Source organism: Spironucleus salmonicida, chromosome 7 (assembly GCF_000497125.1).
Source record: "Spironucleus salmonicida strain ATCC 50377 chromosome 7, whole genome shotgun sequence".
NCBI lineage: Eukaryota > Fornicata > Diplomonadida > Hexamitidae > Spironucleus > Spironucleus salmonicida.
In genome coordinates, this window is record NC_090602.1 from 779,931 (window position 1) to 798,112 (window position 18,182).

At 41.6% G+C, this 18,182-nt stretch overlaps 11 protein-coding genes across 11 annotated transcripts; 6 read left to right on the forward strand and 5 right to left on the reverse strand. All coding sequences in view use genetic code 6, as the record gives it.

Annotated features, from left to right (window-relative positions):
• Positions 1-102: 102 nt before the first annotated feature.
• SS50377_27211 (uncharacterized protein) lies at positions 103-1,380 on the forward strand (the record flags this gene model as incomplete). Its single annotated transcript, XM_067911004.1, has 1 exon — positions 103-1,380. The coding sequence occupies one exon, from the start codon at positions 103-105 to the stop codon at positions 1,378-1,380; it is 1,278 nt and encodes a 425-aa protein (XP_067761691.1).
• A 377-nt stretch (positions 1,381-1,757) lies between these two features.
• SS50377_27212 (Cathepsin B) lies at positions 1,758-2,591 on the forward strand (the record flags this gene model as incomplete). Its single annotated transcript, XM_067911005.1, has 1 exon — positions 1,758-2,591. The coding sequence occupies one exon, from the start codon at positions 1,758-1,760 to the stop codon at positions 2,589-2,591; it is 834 nt and encodes a 277-aa protein (XP_067761692.1).
• Positions 2,592-3,612: 1,021 nt separating this feature from the next.
• Positions 3,613-4,002, forward strand: SS50377_27213 (Thioredoxin domain-containing protein; the record flags this gene model as incomplete). The annotated part of the gene is made up of 1 exon (XM_067911006.1): positions 3,613-4,002. The coding sequence occupies one exon, from the start codon at positions 3,613-3,615 to the stop codon at positions 4,000-4,002; it is 390 nt and encodes a 129-aa protein (XP_067761693.1).
• Positions 4,003-4,125: 123 nt separating this feature from the next.
• On the forward strand, positions 4,126-7,023 carry SS50377_27214 (uncharacterized protein; the record flags this gene model as incomplete). The annotated part of the gene is made up of 1 exon (XM_067911007.1): positions 4,126-7,023. The coding sequence occupies one exon, from the start codon at positions 4,126-4,128 to the stop codon at positions 7,021-7,023; it is 2,898 nt and encodes a 965-aa protein (XP_067761694.1).
• A 23-nt stretch (positions 7,024-7,046) lies between these two features.
• On the forward strand, positions 7,047-7,496 carry SS50377_27215 (uncharacterized protein; the record flags this gene model as incomplete). The annotated part of the gene is made up of 1 exon (XM_067911008.1): positions 7,047-7,496. One exon carries the CDS (start codon positions 7,047-7,049, stop codon positions 7,494-7,496), a length of 450 nt encoding a protein of 149 aa, XP_067761695.1.
• A 524-nt stretch (positions 7,497-8,020) lies between these two features.
• SS50377_27216 (Myb-like DNA-binding domain-containing protein) lies at positions 8,021-8,428 on the reverse strand (the record flags this gene model as incomplete). The annotated part of the gene is made up of 1 exon (XM_067911009.1): positions 8,021-8,428. One exon carries the CDS (start codon positions 8,426-8,428, stop codon positions 8,021-8,023), a length of 408 nt encoding a protein of 135 aa, XP_067761696.1.
• Positions 8,429-8,883: 455 nt separating this feature from the next.
• SS50377_27217 (Myb-like DNA-binding domain-containing protein) lies at positions 8,884-9,189 on the reverse strand (the record flags this gene model as incomplete). The annotated part of the gene is made up of 1 exon (XM_067911010.1): positions 8,884-9,189. One exon carries the CDS (start codon positions 9,187-9,189, stop codon positions 8,884-8,886), a length of 306 nt encoding a protein of 101 aa, XP_067761697.1.
• Positions 9,190-10,643: 1,454 nt separating this feature from the next.
• Positions 10,644-11,939, reverse strand: SS50377_27218 (NLI interacting factor-like phosphatase; the record flags this gene model as incomplete). Its single annotated transcript, XM_067911011.1, has 1 exon — positions 10,644-11,939. The coding sequence occupies one exon, from the start codon at positions 11,937-11,939 to the stop codon at positions 10,644-10,646; it is 1,296 nt and encodes a 431-aa protein (XP_067761698.1).
• A 460-nt stretch (positions 11,940-12,399) lies between these two features.
• SS50377_27219 (Uridine kinase) lies at positions 12,400-14,313 on the reverse strand (the record flags this gene model as incomplete). Its single annotated transcript, XM_067911012.1, has 1 exon — positions 12,400-14,313. The coding sequence occupies one exon, from the start codon at positions 14,311-14,313 to the stop codon at positions 12,400-12,402; it is 1,914 nt and encodes a 637-aa protein (XP_067761699.1).
• A 121-nt stretch (positions 14,314-14,434) lies between these two features.
• Positions 14,435-16,138, forward strand: SS50377_27220 (Uridine kinase; the record flags this gene model as incomplete). The annotated part of the gene is made up of 1 exon (XM_067911013.1): positions 14,435-16,138. The coding sequence occupies one exon, from the start codon at positions 14,435-14,437 to the stop codon at positions 16,136-16,138; it is 1,704 nt and encodes a 567-aa protein (XP_067761700.1).
• A 69-nt stretch (positions 16,139-16,207) lies between these two features.
• On the reverse strand, positions 16,208-17,950 carry SS50377_27221 (Glucosamine-6-phosphate isomerase; the record flags this gene model as incomplete). Its single annotated transcript, XM_067911014.1, has 1 exon — positions 16,208-17,950. One exon carries the CDS (start codon positions 17,948-17,950, stop codon positions 16,208-16,210), a length of 1,743 nt encoding a protein of 580 aa, XP_067761701.1.
• Positions 17,951-18,182: the final 232 nt, after the last annotated feature.

Consider the following 18,182-nt stretch of genomic DNA (forward strand, 5'->3'; position numbering starts at 1 on the left):
TATACTTAACTTTTACGGTTATAGTACGAAAGTATAAAATAGATTTCCTGCAGTGAAAAATTATAATAAAGTATTGTAGTCGATATTTTTGTTTTTATTAAAATGATGATTTTACTCGGGGTGTGTTTCTATGACACGTTCGACGAGACCAATATGTCAAAAGTTATACCTGCTGGCTATGCATTTATAACTGAGTCCGGCCTGGAGAATTACATGTCAAAAAATTAGCTGGGCGTCTTGTCAAGTTTAGCTGGCGAAGTCTTGATTGATTCACTTGAAATACCTATATTAGCCTTCAAGATCAATCTTGATAATTTGATAATTAAGGATATTAACCCTCCCTCTGTTAAAATAGTCCTTAACCCAATGAAGCAACAAGGATCTTTGTAATTCTCAAATTTATCATTTTATCTTTCTCTTGAGTTTTCAATAAACCAACAAACATGGCCATTTTTGACTGATGCGGGTATTGGTCAAATTAGTCTCATTAATGTTGAGCTTTCTACAACTTTAAAGTTTGTGGCTTCTGAGTGCAAAGATATGTATAATTTTCTGAGAGTTGGTCAATAATTTAAAATTAAAGAACTTACAATGACACTATCTGGGTCTCTAAGTTACATTTATAATTCTATCTTATCTTTGCTTTAAGATGTACTTATTAACTAACTTAATGGTCCACTTGGAAATTCAATAGTTGATATTCTTATTACATCTCTTAACTCTCAAATGGATGTTTGGTATAATAGAGCCGGTGTTAGTGGATCTATGACTATTAGTGATGGAAGATGGCTTCATGCACCATATATTGTTGATCGTGGAATTTATTTGGATATATCATTCTAAAGATGTTAATTGGTATCGAATACAACTACTGGAGATCGCTGCATCGGGAATTATTCAGAATAAATGTTAGAAAAACCTAATTTTTTGACAAATTCTGAACTTTAAACCTATGCATCTAGAACTGCTTTTAACGCAGGATTTAGTCTATTCAAAGAATAGTAGAAAATTTTAACTATTTAGTCAGATATTTATTAAATTAATATTATTAATTTAACCTAATTTACTAATATAGGAGCAAAAATATTAATTGAGCTCTAAAAGGGTGAAAATATTTTTACTGCGATATTTTTTAGTAACATTACTGCTAAAGAAGTAAATAAAAAAGATTATATGTTTTAATTACATTTTGATCGGTATATCATGACATCAGAAAACTTCTCTCCATTAATTTAGTCTTCAGTAACTGAAATTTTAACTAAATAGTTTTATAACTATCAACTTACCTATACAAATATGGAGAACTATGATTGGAAAACTTTCTTCATTATATATATTAACCATGACTGGATATCGTCTAATGTAGATTTATTAAAATGAGTTATTTATTTTTACTTTAACCTTAATTACCACAATGTAATTATATTAGCTAACTGATGAAATCCACATTATAACATATTGATATTCTTATTCAGCAATAGATACAAGCATTAAGAGTAATATTTACCTCAATGAAATTCATACTATATCATGTACAATCTTATCAAAAGTTAGTATCTAGGTTCTTGTTGCTGGTACGCTCCTTGGACCTCGCCCACGAACGAGCGCGCCGCCCAGATCCCTGACAAGGAGCAGGGCGCCGCCGTGGAAAACTAGAGATGGCGTAGAGCGGCATTTAGGCTGGCACTCCCATTGGGTAAGAAGGGCCCTCGTGTTGGTCCCCCTTCCCAATTGTATAATCTCGGCACCTTCCGCAAATGCTGCTCACCCTCGCCGACGCCATGCTGCGCGAGCTCCAGGCCCACTCCGGCCTCCGCTGGGTCCCGGGCGCCCCCACCGTCAGGCGTCCCCTCCTGCCCAGACCGCACGCGGGCCCCGCCCCGGAACGCTACGCCGCCTTCGTGCCCTCGGACGGCGCCCTCCCGCTTGAGCACCTCTGGCCCGCGCTGCGCCCCGAGTGCTCCGGGCCGGACACCGTCAGGGACCAGGGCAGCTGCGGCTCCTGCTGGGCCTTCTCCGCGGTGGACCAGCTCGCGGACAACCGCTGCATCGCCGGCGCGGCCCGCACGGCGCTCTCGGAGCAGTACGTGGTGTCCTGCAACACCCAGGGGCAGGAGGGCTGCAACGGCGGCTGGCTGCTCCTGGCCCAGCAGTTCCTGGTCCGCACGGGCACTGTCGCGGACGCCTGCGCTCCCTACACCTCCGGGCGCTCCGGGGCCACCGGGAAGTGCCCGAGGCGCTGCGAGGACCGCTCCCCCCTGCGCTTCCACCGGGGCGCGGCGTTCGAGTACGTATGCCAGAGCGAGCGCAGCATCATGGAGGCGCTGCTCCGCGGCACCGTGCAGACCGCCTTCACCGTGTACGGCGACTTCGACTACTACCACTCGGGCGTCTACTAGCACGTCAGCGGCGGGGTGGAGGGCTCGCACGCCGTCATGCTCGTGGGATGGGGCGTGGAGAACGACACCCCGTACTGGCTCCTCAAGAACAGCTGGGGCAGCACCTGGGGCGAGGGCGGCTACTTCAAGATGATCCGCGGCGTGAACGAGTGCAACGTGGAGGACGTGTGCTTCCTCATCGTACCTGAGTGAGAGGGTAGGTATTCGGATAATTTTATTGTTTCTTTTATGTTAAATCTATTTATAAAATGATGTTAGAATAATTTTATTAGACATATTGTTTTAAAGGAAACTTATGAAAAATTTCGGATTACTATTTACTCTTAATATTATTCCTTTATATAGAAAAAGTAATTTTTGAATAATTATTTAGAGTAACTTTTGACATTTCACTTATTTTTTATTGCTATATTAGGTTTATATTTAATTTATACTGTTATAATCATATAAATTTAAGTAAGAAATGAATGTTTGAGTAATTAGGAATTAGTATACTATTAAATCTTATAATTATTATATTACTATTAGTCAATTCATATTTCCACAGTTTCTAAATACATTCAAAAGAGATGTCATCCTATATTAATTCCAAAAAATAATAAGTTTTCTAATCTCATAGATATCTTATGAAAATTATTAATCCATCTAATTATAACTGGTTTTATCTTCCAGTGATATCTTCTTTAATTAATTTTCATTTTGGATTTAGATAAATTATTTTTACTCATTTAATGAAAATATGGGTATAAAGGCATACAAAATTATCTTTTTTATGATATATAATAAGTTAATGTAACAATACGACCTTATAAACTATCATTAGTGGTATAATACCAAACAAATTAAGATTTGACTCAAGTTATAACGTTTCAAATAGATTTTTCGCTCATTAAGTCATTATAATGATTTATACACTTATTTTAATCAGATTTCTTATATATTCATTAAGAGTGCAATCAAAACTTGCTAAAGATCACAATTTTTATTAAATATCAAAGTATAATGATTTAAAAATATTAACAGTAATCATATTGTTAATAAATAATGTTAATCTATTTGTATAATAGTATTGCATCTAATATAATGATAGCAGAGAATTAAAAAATATTAATATACTAGGAAAATAATACTATAATAATATATATGGTAGGAAAGAAATATAATTTAGTATATTATTATTTTATCTATATATTATAGTCTTTTTAAACATTAAATGTTGCTACTATTGTCAGAGTTATCAATTCGTGGCTATAAAAACACCTCCTATGAAGTTGATTCAGATCATATTTCTATGATAAATTCATTCCAAAAATCTCGTATTTTAATTTTTCATGGGCCATGGTGCTCAGACTGTTAGAAACGTCTCCCAGAACTGATTAGTTTCGTTGATTCCATGACAGACTAACACCATGTCCAATCTGTAAGACTAGATCATAGTAAAAAAGATAAAAATGGCCTCTCGGACAAATACAAAATCTCAAAAATTCCAACAGTTTTGGTAATTGGTAACGGGAAGCGTTGCAGAATAACAGAACAATATAACCTATCTTGGGAAGCTGACATTAACAAATGCTTAAAGTCAGTATGGACAGATGAACTTTGAGTATTTATTCATTTTTATAATTTTATATTATTATTACTATTAGCCTATTATTATCCGAATAATTTATTTTCAACCCCTCCCAAATCTGTATATTATTAAATATCATATTGTTTCCCTTCTAAAATGGATTTTGATTTAGACGATCTCGATAACGAATACGAGGAAATGTACGAGATTTACAAGGAAGAAGAAGACTGCAGAACCGACATAGATCTATTGTAGGAAAGCTACGAGATTTCTTTGGCTGCATTTGAGGAATTTGATAACGACCCAATCAGCAAGTTTGCAGAGCAGTACTACTCGGATTTCTTTCTTTTCAGGATCGTGGCACTTCGAAGAGTGCCTGGCATCATCGCCGCCTCCGATCTGTCAATTTTCCGAAACAAAATCTACTCAATTCTGATACAGACAGCGACTACTTTTACGGACGAATTCGAGTTCTCGGACCGCATTCCGAGCTTCCAGGAGCTGATTTCGCGGGAAAGCGCGCCTGCGCAGCTCGCCAGCGACCCGGTGGATGCCCAGTTCCTGAATGCGCCGCTACACATCGAGAATCAGCTGCACATCGAAAAGTGCCTAATCCTGGAGCTGATACCGCAATTTTTTCACTCCATTTTCTACAAATCCCAGGAATTCCAGATTCAGCTCAAAAACGTCCTAGAATTCGTTTTTCCACTCCTTCTCGCTCTCGTCAAGTCAACCGCCTCCATAAAGTTCATCAGTCGCTGTTACGACATTCTCTTCGATGTGATGGTCGAAATTCGGTCAAAAACTGAAGGGAACCGCTCCCGATTCGACAAATTCCAGCAAAATCGCTCCCTGCTGCCCAGGAACGTCCAGGAGCTCCTGGGCGAGTTCTACGAGATTTCGATGCAATATTTCGTTCTTTTTCCGTTCCTTTTCAGCCAAATTGTCAATTTTCGCGTCCAGGGAAGCGCCTGCGCGGCGATAATCAGCGCCCGCGCGCTCGTGGGGCTGCACGTTTTCGGTGCGGACAGCTACCGCTACCTGCGGGAATCCACGTTCCCTCACGAGGAAAACGCGGACGAGTTTCTGGCCGCTGAGCCCGAAATCAGTACTGAAAAATACAATATAATACTGCAGATAATCCGAAAATTTCCGCTCCAATTTAACGATTTTTACCTGAAAATTATCGTCAAATTCGCGAAGTTTCTGCCCTCGAAAACGACGATTCCACTCCTCACGGTGCTCGTGAAGCAGCTCTCGGGGCGGCCCGTGTACACCGAGTTCCTGGTACAAGTCACGCGCCCGCTCTACACGTTCCAGGGCTCGTTTACGCAGCACTACTACACGCTCATCCAGCACAACAACGAGCAGAGCTGCGAGTTCTCGCTACAGGCGCCGCATGTGAACTACAGCAACCAGCAGCTGAACTTGACTGCGCTCTCAGCGATTCTGGAGCGTCAGAATCTCGACTGCAAGTTCCGCAGCATCCAGGACGAGATTGTGAGCGTTCTCATGAAAAACGACGGCGATTTGAAGCTAAAAATTCCGTTTTTCCTGGCCTCTCTGCTGCGGAACGCGAGCTTCAGCACGAAAATGAACGTGGGCGAATTCTACTACAAAAAGGTATTTTCGGCTGACAAAAAGCTCGTGCAGCAGTACATCAAGAATCTGGGCATCTTCCTGCAGGTTTTTTCAAATCTGAACACAGATGATATAATAATCGACAATTTTTAGATCCAGCTCCAGACAGTGTATAAGTTGGTGCAGCTATTTCTCGACCTCTCGGGGCGCGTTTTCGCGTTCTCCGAGCTCAAAATCCACATAAACGACCACGAGAAGTTCTACGACTTCTTCATCGGGCACAACATCCAGAACCTGCCAAAAATTTGCGGCATTTTCCTGCAGCTGAAGGCGCTCGAGTTCCGCGTCCTGGGCGCGAGCCAGCTGCTGGGCGCGCAGCAGCTCAGGGAGTACCAGGACGCGCTGGGGAGCTTCCTGCTGAAGCGCTTCCAGCCCACGTGCCCGCTCAGCCTGCGCTACGCGCTCGCCAAGGAGCTGCTGCGGAGCCCCCAGAACTTCCGAGACGTCCTGGGCGAGGCCAAGCTCGGAACCCTCTTCGTTAGCGTCCTTTTAGAGCTTGTAAACATAGATTAAATGCCGGCCCTTTTGGCTTAGGAGTAGGAGGCGTCGCTTTGGTCAGCGATCCAGCCCCGATTTCGCGAGTTCGCCCAGGTTCTACTCCGGACTCAACCGAATTTGACCCGACGCGAATTCGGCTCCGTAGCGATTTCGTGCGGGCAGTACCGCTCGCGCGTGCTCTACGCGGACGCGTTCCCGCAGCTGCTGTTCAAGTTTGCGGGTTTCGGGGCGTTTCCGGCCGTTTTCGCGTCCGTGGAGCAGATCGTTTTGGACCTCCTGCGGGACCCCGTCCGGAAGGTGCGCACCGCCGTCAGCCGCCAGCTGGGGGTCCTCCTGGGCGAAATCGTGGCCCGCGCGTTCGATTCCGCGTGCCTCCTGCAGTTCCTGGACCGCCTGCTGAGCGCCTCGCGCTGCACGATCGAAACGCGCTGCCTGGTCGTAAATGTGCTCTATAACGCCGTCCGCGTCGCTGGCTGCTGCGATTTCGCGTTTCCGCTGCTCTAGCGCCTCTGCAGGTCGCATTTCATCGTCAAAGCGACCGTGGTCAAGTCGCTAGCGTACCTGGCCCGAAACCGCGTTTTTTGCGTGTTTTCGGGCGAAATTCAGGGGCTGAGGGGGGATTTGGTGGGGAAGAATGTGGAGGATGTGGAGGGGAGGGGGGATGTGGAGGTTGGGAAGAATGATGGGAAGAGTGATGGGAACGATGGGAACGATTTGTTGGGGAAAAATGATGGGAAGAGTGATGGGAACGATGGGAAGAATGATGGCGTGGGGGAGACCGACCAGGCAATCCTCATGTTCGACGGGTACTATATGCAGGAGCTGGAGCGGTGGTTGGCGGAGGGGGGAGAATAAGGGGAGGAATAAGAATAAGGAGAATAAGGAGAAGGAGAAGGAGATTTGGTGGTGGAGTGAGGGGAGTGAGTGGGGATGAATGGATGGATGGAGGCAGGTAGGTAGGAGTTGCGGTTTCTTGGGTTAATTCGGCGTGGATTGTAGTAAATGTGTGTTAGAACGTTTTTAGAAGCATGAGAAACGTGGGATTTGGTATTTTTGAAGCGCGCGGAGGTAGGTCTGCAGCGGAGGTGAATAAACGCAGAAATCGAAAAACTGAATTTATGAAGTATGCTAATAATACGGTAATAAATGCATTGCCTGGATACTCGTAAATGAACACAATCCAGCGCAGCCTATCGCAAATAGCGAATAAGTCTTAGGAAGACTTTCAGACCGAATTGCTGGAGAACAACGCCCTGACTGCGCACGACATCAACGCCGCAGTAGATCCGGTTAAATGTAAGCACGACGGGGTCTACGTTTCGCACGATAGCCTGGTCATGAACACCACGCACAGGAACACGCTGATGATGAGCTTCGCGCTGGAGTGAGGTTCGGTATCTCCGCTTGGCACAGCCACATACTGCCCTAAACTCGCAGTGAGCTAAAGTCCCGGCGCAGGAGACTGGTGCTAGGCCATGCTCGGCTGCCGCTTTAGGAGTCTTAGTAAGTAGAATGATCGCGAATGGGAAACCTGGGTCTGCTAAATGGTGCAGTGGGCGCAGCCAAATGGCGGGTAGAGCGCAAGTGAGCATATCGGTATTAAATGGAATGGGCGAGTTAACTCGAGTCCGGCGCGGCCTTCGCCAGCTCATGTTCGGCAGCCCGTGCCAGTGTTGCCTCTCCCGCTGTGTCTAGGGGGCTGGCTGTGCACACCTAGCGGTCGGAGGCGCCGCGAGTCCAGGCAGCCTGTCTTCCGGCTCACTGGTGTGCCTGCCGTAGCGGTGCTATCGGCCGTGAATTTATCAGCTCTCCCTAGTTCTCTGCAGTAAGCCGCAACGGCCCGCCCGCCTGCCTGGGCGACTCGGGCCTTCCATTCCGCGCGATGTTACCCAAATATTATACAATTCTAGTCTCACTCCGAAAGGCCCATCTCGACGGCCCGCAGCCGCACCGCCAGCTCCGTGGTAGCCAGGGCCGCGGCGATCTCGCTGTCCGCCAGCCCATCTGCGCGCAGCAGCCTGAGCTTGTGGTCCTCCTCCGCGGAGAAGGCGTCGTCTCCGAGGCGGAAGCTCAGCACGCGGCGCCAGTGCTGGGACACCTGGGAGCCGGCGCGCAGGGGGCACCGCGCCTGCGTGGAGACAGCGGCGGCGATGTCGGCCCAGGGCGTGCAGGGCCTGGCCCGCATGACGCTCGAGAGGGTGGCGTCCTCAGCGGCGGTCCAGGTGGAGGCGCGCATGGGCTTGCTGGCCCTGGGGGCGACCGCGGTCTTCGCGCAGTAGATAATCCCCGAGATCTGCTCGAGTACCTCGCTAAAATCCATTTGGTGGAGGGGTGTTTCTAAGTATCTCGGGGCGGGACCCAAAGAGGAGGTGGGCCCACACTACCGGAGCGGGGTGTTATTCTCTGGGTATTACTGCGAGAAAGGAACAATGCGACGCGGTTTGATTTTAAAAATACTACAAATCGTATTGTGGGGGATTCTGGGTAAAAACCGATCGGCCAGTTTCGTAGAAAAAGTGCGGATCTTTAACGTCGTACCCCCTTGTACGCACCATACCGCGGGTTGCAGCCAGATTGAGTACTAAGGTAATTCTAAATTTAGAATCGCGCAAGTTTACCAGATTCTGCCTACAAGCTCCGCTGAGTAGAAGCGGAGCGTTGGATAAAAAACTGCGGCCACACTTATATATCCCGAGGCAAATACTTTCGGAAATGGGAAGAGGCGGCCCAGCGCATGTGAAGCGTACGCATTAAGTCACTCACCGCTGACGGGCCTCACTGCAGGAGGTCCAGCTGCTGGAAATTGTAGCCGCCCAGCACCGCCTGGTCGAAGGCGATGAGGCGCATCTGCTTGGCGCTGGGCTCCTGGGGATGCTGCAGCAGGTAGTAGTACTTGTTCTTCACCTGGTTCTGGGTCAGGTGTGGGAAGTGGGTGGACACGTACTACCACCGCTTGTGGTGCGTTTCAGCTAGCATCAGCAGGCTGGATATCTCGGCATCGCTCCAGGTGTGGCGATCGAACGCGCGACGCTGTCTGGGCTGGCCCTTCTGGGTAGTAGCGGCTGAGTAATTTCCCAGCATTTTGAGTAAGGCAGGAAACTTAAAATCTATTTAATTTTTAATATAACTACTATGTAAAAAGTTTAGAAATCTACGAATGCTTATATTCTTTTTACAATATAGTATTACCTCCAAAGCAAAGACGAATAACTATACACTAAATTTGTAATATGATATCATATTATTACTAAGAATATATTAAAAATTAAATTTCGTTAAGATGAATAAATGTTCTAATTGTTAATAATTACTAAGATTCATATTCACTACATTACTTTTTATTTACAGATTTTAAGAAAATGATATTATATTAATAATTATAACACTTAAGAGATTATATAATACATTATAGTATCCATTTTTACAATACCTATATCTAAGATCACCTTTTTGATTATTTATTCTTATTTTAATTAACTGAGTTATATTAATTAAAATTGAAAACTAACTACCATAATAAATATATAGTATTTATTTCATTTATTAACAATAACTGTAAAATGTTAAGAACTGATAAGTTTTTATATTTTATAGTATTGTATATATTATATAAATATTGTACTCATGATAAAAAATACCATTACTAGAATACGTTGGACAAGAATAAATTAATGCTCTTTAGATTAAAAACCATCGCTGATCCTTTACTATATATTATATAAGATCGTTGATGATTTACTTCTAGAGGTCGAAACGTATTTAATGAGTACAATTTATAATATGTAGCAAATTTAAATAAATATTTAATTTATTCTTGATTTCTTTCTAATTCTATAAATAAAAAAATATATGATAGGAATATAATCATCGTTTTAAAGAACTGCTTAAGTAGTATCTGAACGAGAAGTAAATAAAAATAATAATAAAAAGTTTATCAATATATAAATTCTTGAGATGAAAGTTTTTACTGATTAGGTAATATTAGAATCATTACTTAAACGTGTATAAATAATTCATAATTGGATTAAAGAAATCATAATTTAAATTTCTAATAATATAGCAAAGTGTCTTGCTAAAATATAACAATTAGAATGATTTTTAGCTTAAGTTTTTGATATTATAATGTTTTAATCTTTATAGGCTATATAAGATATCTTCAAAACGTATTTGACTTTGTTATTAGGTTTAAGTTATCAAAAAACTAACTATAAAATAATCTAGAGATAATAAATAGCTAGTAATTATATGATAATTTTTCGAATATCCTAAAAATTTAATAGCAATTATAATACTGAGCTGAAAATTTAAATTATATCTTGTGCTAACATTATACTAAATAATTCTAGCCATATATATTATCCATAATATTTCCTCGAAATCATCGAAAATTAATAAATAAAAATGTATCAATGAATTTTCAAATTTTGATAAACTATAAAGATTCTAGAAATTAAGCCGTTATCAAAAAATGTAAATTTGTAATACGAGAATCTAAAAAGATAGTAAAAACTCACAAAATAAAATTTTAAATTTTATCATCCACTGGTAGTGTTGAAAAGTGTTTCATCGGAGGATTTTTTCTACACTGGATTAAAGCTAAGAAATTAACTATAACTGAATGCCTCATCTTATTTAGCAAATAGATAGCAGCTTTTAAAAATATAATCAATATCTACTGCACAAAAATTATAAGAGTTAACAGTGTCTATACCATTAAATAATAAACTTTTATCTTAGAAATACACCTACTATTATTACTTAATGCCATATTTTTCTCTAAGAAACTCAATTAAATTTTATGTATAAACTAAATGTGTTATTTCTTTATTGCTAAGTGTAGCAGTAACTCTTCCTCCATGCAATATTATACTATGAATTAAAAGATCTGGTCGATCGTTATAACTAGCAGATAATATATACTCACCATTGTATTGTATAAAATATTTATCTTTATTAATGGGAACATAAAACGTGCAGTTTTTAAAAATAGATTATCTATACTATTTAAAAAATAATTCTGTGGAATGTAGCTACTAAATATTTTATCTAATAAAAGTAATAATATTAACTAAACTAAACAGTTGGTCTTAAAAAATCTATTCCTAAAAAGATGAAAGTTATATGCAAGAAAATTCAATATGAGATTATAAAGGTATAAAACACTATGAATTAAATGATCTATACGGTATAGACTTAAGAAAAGCCGCAGAAAATAGTTTGTTGCACCAAGGAAGTGATTAATCATCAAATATTATACTTCTTTTACGTAATATTTTACTGCCTCTAGCACCGTTCTCTACCATTTTTTTCATACCATGATGTTCTCTTGCAATTATATCAATAATAATCTCTCTATTAGGGTCAATTATGTCAGCAATTTAAACTGCATAGTTATAAACTGAAAGAGTAGAAATAATAATCTTAACTTATTACTTTACCATATATAAAAATTTAAATAGACCTGGTCGTATTGCTATATTTAATTCTTAACCATCTATTTAAAGATAAAACTCTTTTTAGGCTGATAAACTTTTATAGTAATCGTTAATAGAGTTTGAGGTTTTGAATAACTATTTTGCATTTTCGTATGTAAATTAACTAGAATCAGGTTATTTTGCAACTAATATAGTATTATCTAGATCTAAGAATAATAAAATTAGATTTTTATTGATAAATTATTATTCTAATAATTATGTTTTTATTTAGTAGTTAGTGTATTTGATATAGATATTTTATGTTAATCTATAAGCGTATTTCAAGGAATTATTATCTATAACTGAATTGCAATGCTAGCATATACTTTATCTTGACACCCGAAGGTGTTCGCACATTTAATTAAAAAGGAAAAATGATTTAATAAAAATATATTATTTTATAATATGTGAGTAATAAAAATAAAATTTTATATATATATGATTTAATAGACGAAAAGTTGAAATTATTCTATTAACTAGAATAACATTCATTTCTCTTTATAATTATGAATAAACCAAACTATATATTGCCCTCACGCAAGCGGAGCTGGACCTGAAGCTGGAGTGCGTCAGGAACCACAGATCCCAGATGGGTCAGGCCCTTTACCTGGGTGATGACTTCCGCGCGTTCGACGTCAGAGCAAAGGAGCGGAACGAGGCAACTGCCAGCGCCCTTAGACTGCTCGGCGTCTTGGAAGACGGGCAGGTCGGCGCTGAATGCTATGTGGGATGCATTGAAATGCCCTGAGTGAAGGAATTTTTGCATGCCGACGGTCTGCCATTGCGAGCCCAGGTCTAGACAAATGGAACATATCACTCAGAAGAAGAAGTCCTCATACTGACTACCCCCTGGGAGGAACTCACATAGGAGTGAGTTCTCAGGAACGTACTGCACAGGGATTGGGAGCATTGGCTCTAACATGCGGAGTAAGCGCTTGGCCTGTGGATAGTTGGGAGATATGTGCGGAACCTATCTAAGAAGAGGAACGGCAAACACGCGAAGGACAAACTGCTCGTACATAATAGATGAGTTAAAATACACGTCAGCTTTGGTCTGATTGGGGAGAATCCAGATGTCCTCGCCTTCGCGAACTGCGGGCCAGGAGTCCAGCGTGCTATCGGCAGAGCGCCCGCGGAAGAGGAAATCGCGGCACATTCTACGAAGGAGGCGCGAATCCTGGTGCTCGATGGTGCGAAGTTCGTCCCAGGCGAGGGTGCCAATAGGCTAAATAAAAACCCTGAGGCGCATGCTCTGGGGGACCACCTTGGTAATCTCGTCATTGAGAGCGTGGATACCCTCAACTACCAAAACCCCAGTTGGGGACAACTTCAGCTTCTTTCCATCTCCCGGTTATCCCCTTTTGAAATCGTAGGAGGCCATGATGATCTCCTCGCCATTAATCAAACCAGCCAAAGTCCTCTAAATACGTGCGATATCCAGGGCATGAAGGTGTTCGAAATCTGGTTTGTCGGTTCCCTTTAGTCTAGGGGCATTCTCTGGTAGACCGTAAAAATCATCCAGCGATACTCTTACTGGCTCGAAAGAACGACCCCTGAGCATGCATGTCAGCCTATTGGCAAACGTGGTTTTGCTAGAAGATGACGGTCCAGCAACGAAAATAACTCGCGTTTAAGGCGTAGCTCTCATAGCAACTTCAGAAATCTATCTCTCGTGGTTAAATTCAGCGAATGCAATAATTTCCTACAAAACCTTAGGCGATGCCGAAAGCTGATTCAGCGATGCCGCTGAGTTGAACCCTATAGTATTTGCTTAGTGAAGATGCAAGTCCATTATCGCCGCAATTTCTTCCTAAAGTTTAGAGGAATCCCGCAGAGGACATACTTCGGGTTCTTCAAATTACCCATAGTACACTAAGAAACCTTGATGGAAAGGGACTAGCTTGTAAGTTCCAGCGATTGCATCTGTGTTCGCTAAGAAAGGCTAAAGCCACATTGCAATATAATCATGGTCTCCATATTTAACAGAAGCGACATCAATGACAGACTTGTTCAAAGTTTATAGTAATTCAACTGTTTAGTTTTGGCTAAACTTTTTAAATTGGATAATGGCATCTTTAAACGAAACAACTTCACGGTGAATAGGAATTTTAGCGTCTACAATATCATTCATAAGTTTCTAAATATTTTTAATGTCCTATTTAGAACATGCCATTTCATTATATTAGAAGTAAAGCGCTTTTCCAATATTATAACGATGTTTCAGCGTTAAACCTGGGTACGCAAGCGTAGATGCCATATGAGTTATGAGACAGATTGTATCCTATAGCATAGGCAAAGCGTGTAAATCATCACAATACATAGGTTTTATCGATGAAGAGATATCTAGTTTCTCATTCAGTGATAAAATTTCGTTGTTACTATAGAATGCAACAATTCTAGGATCTCTAGGTAACACATTATAAGCATGAGTGTTTTAATCTACTTATATGGTTTTTTGCTCGTCTATCAAGTATAGGTCGATTTTTTCCTTATCATAGATGTCAAAAATTGAGTTAAATTATGAATTTTATGAATTTTAGCTAGTAGTAGTACGTCCTATAGTTGTTGCACTCAATATATTTTTCTATGAGTATTCATTTATTAACACTTTATTTTAAGTATTTTAATGATCAATCCAAAATGGTTGAATCTCATATTATTTATACATAGCATTAAGTTAACATTTAATATCTTGGATTTCATTAAATATTCGTTATTGTGGATTATTCATTTTTATTTAATACTATTTTGATATAAATATTAAATATTAAATAAACAATATTCATCAAAATAAATTATTATATAATATTATATATGTATCAGTTTTATAAAACTAAATCTCGGATTTAAAAATGTACTCTTCAATTTTTGACATCTATGATAAGGAAAAAATCGACCTATACTTGATAGACGAGCAAAAAACCATATAAGTAGATTAAAACACTCATGCTTATAATGTGTTACCTAGAGATCCTAGAATTGTTGCATTCTATAGTAACAACGAAATTTTATCACTGAATGAGAAACTAGATATCTCTTCATCGATAAAACCTATGTATTGTGATGATTTACACGCTTTGCCTATGCTATAGGATACAATCTGTCTCATAACTCATATGGCATCTACGCTTGCGTACCCAGGTTTAACGCTGAAACATCGTTATAATATTGGAAAAGCGCTTTACTTCTAATATAATGAAATGGCATGTTCTAAATAGGACATTAAAAATATTTAGAAACTTATGAATGATATTGTAGACGCTAAAATTCCTATTCACCGTGAAGTTGTTTCGTTTAAAGATGCCATTATCCAATTTAAAAAGTTTAGCCAAAACTAAACAGTTGAATTACTATAAACTTTGAACAAGTCTGTCATTGATGTCGCTTCTGTTAAATATGGAGACCATGATTATATTGCAATGTGGCTTTAGCCTTTCTTAGCGAACACAGATGCAATCGCTGGAACTTACAAGCTAGTCCCTTTCCATCAAGGTTTCTTAGTGTACTATGGGTAATTTGAAGAACCCGAAGTATGTCCTCTGCGGGATTCCTCTAAACTTTAGGAAGAAATTGCGGCGATAATGGACTTGCATCTTCACTAAGCAAATACTATAGGGTTCAACTCAGCGGCATCGCTGAATCAGCTTTCGGCATCGCCTAAGGTTTTGTAGGAAATTATTGCATTCGCTGAATTTAACCACGAGAGATAGATTTCTGAAGTTGCTATGAGAGCTACGCCTTAAACGCGAGTTATTTTCGTTGCTGGACCGTCATCTTCTAGCAAAACCACGTTTGCCAATAGGCTGACATGCATGCTCAGGGGTCGTTCTTTCGAGCCAGTAAGAGTATCGCTGGATGATTTTTACGGTCTACCAGAGAATGCCCCTAGACTAAAGGGAACCGACAAACCAGATTTCGAACACCTTCATGCCCTGGATATCGCACGTATTTAGAGGACTTTGGCTGGTTTGATTAATGGCGAGGAGATCATCATGGCCTCCTACGATTTCAAAAGGGGATAACCGGGAGATGGAAAGAAGCTGAAGTTGTCCCCAACTGGGGTTTTGGTAGTTGAGGGTATCCACGCTCTCAATGACGAGATTACCAAGGTGGTCCCCCAGAGCATGCGCCTCAGGGTTTTTATTTAGCCTATTGGCACCCTCGCCTGGGACGAACTTCGCACCATCGAGCACCAGGATTCGCGCCTCCTTCGTAGAATGTGCCGCGATTTCCTCTTCCGCGGGCGCTCTGCCGATAGCACGCTGGACTCCTGGCCCGCAGTTCGCGAAGGCGAGGACATCTGGATTCTCCCCAATCAGACCAAAGCTGACGTGTATTTTAACTCATCTATTATGTACGAGCAGTTTGTCCTTCGCGTGTTTGCCGTTCCTCTTCTTAGATAGGTTCCGCACATATCTCCCAACTATCCACAGGCCAAGCGCTTACTCCGCATGTTAGAGCCAATGCTCCCAATCCCTGTGCAGTACGTTCCTGAGAACTCACTCCTATGTGAGTTCCTCCCAGGGGGTAGTCAGTATGAGGACTTCTTCTTCTGAGTGATATGTTCCATTTGTCTAGACCTGGGCTCGCAATGGCAGACCGTCGGCATGCAAAAATTCCTTCACTCAGGGCATTTCAATGCATCCCACATAGCATTCAGCGCCGACCTGCCCGTCTTCCAAGACGCCGAGCAGTCTAAGGGCGCTGGCAGTTGCCTCGTTCCGCTCCTTTGCTCTGACGTCGAACGCGCGGAAGTCATCACCCAGGTAAAGGGCCTGACCCATCTGGGATCTGTGGTTCCTGACGCACTCCAGCTTCAGGTCCAGCTCCGCTTGCGTGAGGGCAATGTAGAACGTTGCATCTTCAATATTAAACTCAGCCCAAGCCCCTCTATATAAATACTTAACTATACCACCATTATTTTAAAATGACTTAATTGTCGCATTATCTTTAACTTTAGGATTGTAAACTGAATAATAACTATCAAGATCCTTAATCTCAATCTAGCCTTCATAACTAATGAGAGCAAGTTTAATTACGTCATAACAATGACCATGAGTACCATGTGGGTCAGAAAGATCTCCTGCAAGAAATATAACATCAGGCTTAATAGACTAAATTAAATTTAGGCAAACCTGAATATCTTTTTCGCCTGGCACTGTACGCTTGCCGAAACCAGTACCATAAAATGGAAGCCTCATGAAATGGGTCTTGTTAAGAGGATTTTTGAAAAAACCTGCTTTTTCGACACCTGACATAGCCTCAATTTCTCTGCAAATTGCTTTGGTTTCTGGGTTGACACCGCTGCTAAACAGCTTCTGAGCTTCGTCTTTAGTTAATTTTTCGTGTGAAAGATAATCTTTCCCATTGAAACTGCTCTAAAGATCCTCATATTTGACTTTTTCATTATTGATTTTCACGCTAAATTGGTCAATTTTGTCCTACACAAACAGATCTGGGCACGCTACTGACCCAGTAACACAGTACGCGACGTGGAACTCTTTTGCATGGTTGCAGAGGTTCAGAACGACACCCCCGGCCGAAATAACATCGTCGTCAGGATGTGGTGAGAAAAACAAAACCTTCTTTCCTTCAAACAGCTGCTGCTGAGGTGTGTAAACACGTGATTTCAAATCCGTCAATACGTCTCCCTATGCGATCCGTTCACCGCTCTACTGCGCGTTTTGGACGCAGTTGCGCTTCAGCGTGCGCCGGGACTCGTCGTCAGGGTGCATGATCTACGTCAAATTTTGAATCGACAAAATGTCACAAAATGCCTCCCCCTTGACGCGCAGAATCTCGCCTACGACGCCGACTTTCGCCTCGATGCAGGCGGCAGCGGAGTCTTTTGAGAGGTCACCCTTGAAAACAGCGATAATTCGCGTGCTAGTGGAAACCAGCTCCTCCTGCGTGACGATCTCGAATAGGTCCCCCTGGACAGTTTCAGACTGGTACTACGTGGTTTCCTGCTGCTCGGAACCCATGATTCCGAGGTCCTCCATAATCTACTGCTGCGACTATTTGACCTGGCGTGCGCTGGGCGAGATGAGACCAGCGTCCAGCGTCGCGGGGCGAGCCGTTAGCACCGCCAGATCGATTTTCGGAGGTTTCGAAACAAGTTGGAAGGGAGAAGGAAGGGCGAGATAGGCGTTCAAGTTTATGGAGCGGACCTGGCCCAGCGTGTAGATTTTGAGGGGCGTGGTGGAGGTGGCGGCGAGCTGCTTCAGGATCTGGCGGCCGACGTTTCCGGGCCAGATGGCGATAGTGGAGTTCGCCGGCAGTGCTGCTATTTCGGCGGCAGTCTGTGCAACTAAGGCGATTTCGTTATCGAAAATGGTTACTGGCGTTGAATCTACGATGATTTGCATTATGAGGAAGGGAAATCAAAATATATAATAATATATATTAAATATACGTAAATAAACATAAAATTCTACGGTAAACAATAATATAATATATGGTTTATATATGATTTTAGTTGGAATTGTAGAGGTATGAGTTGGTTGCAGATTTTGAAGTGACATGGTAAATTTATATTTCTAGAGTAGTGTAAAAGATATATTTGGTAGTTCATTGGGTATATTTTTGTTAAGAAAACAG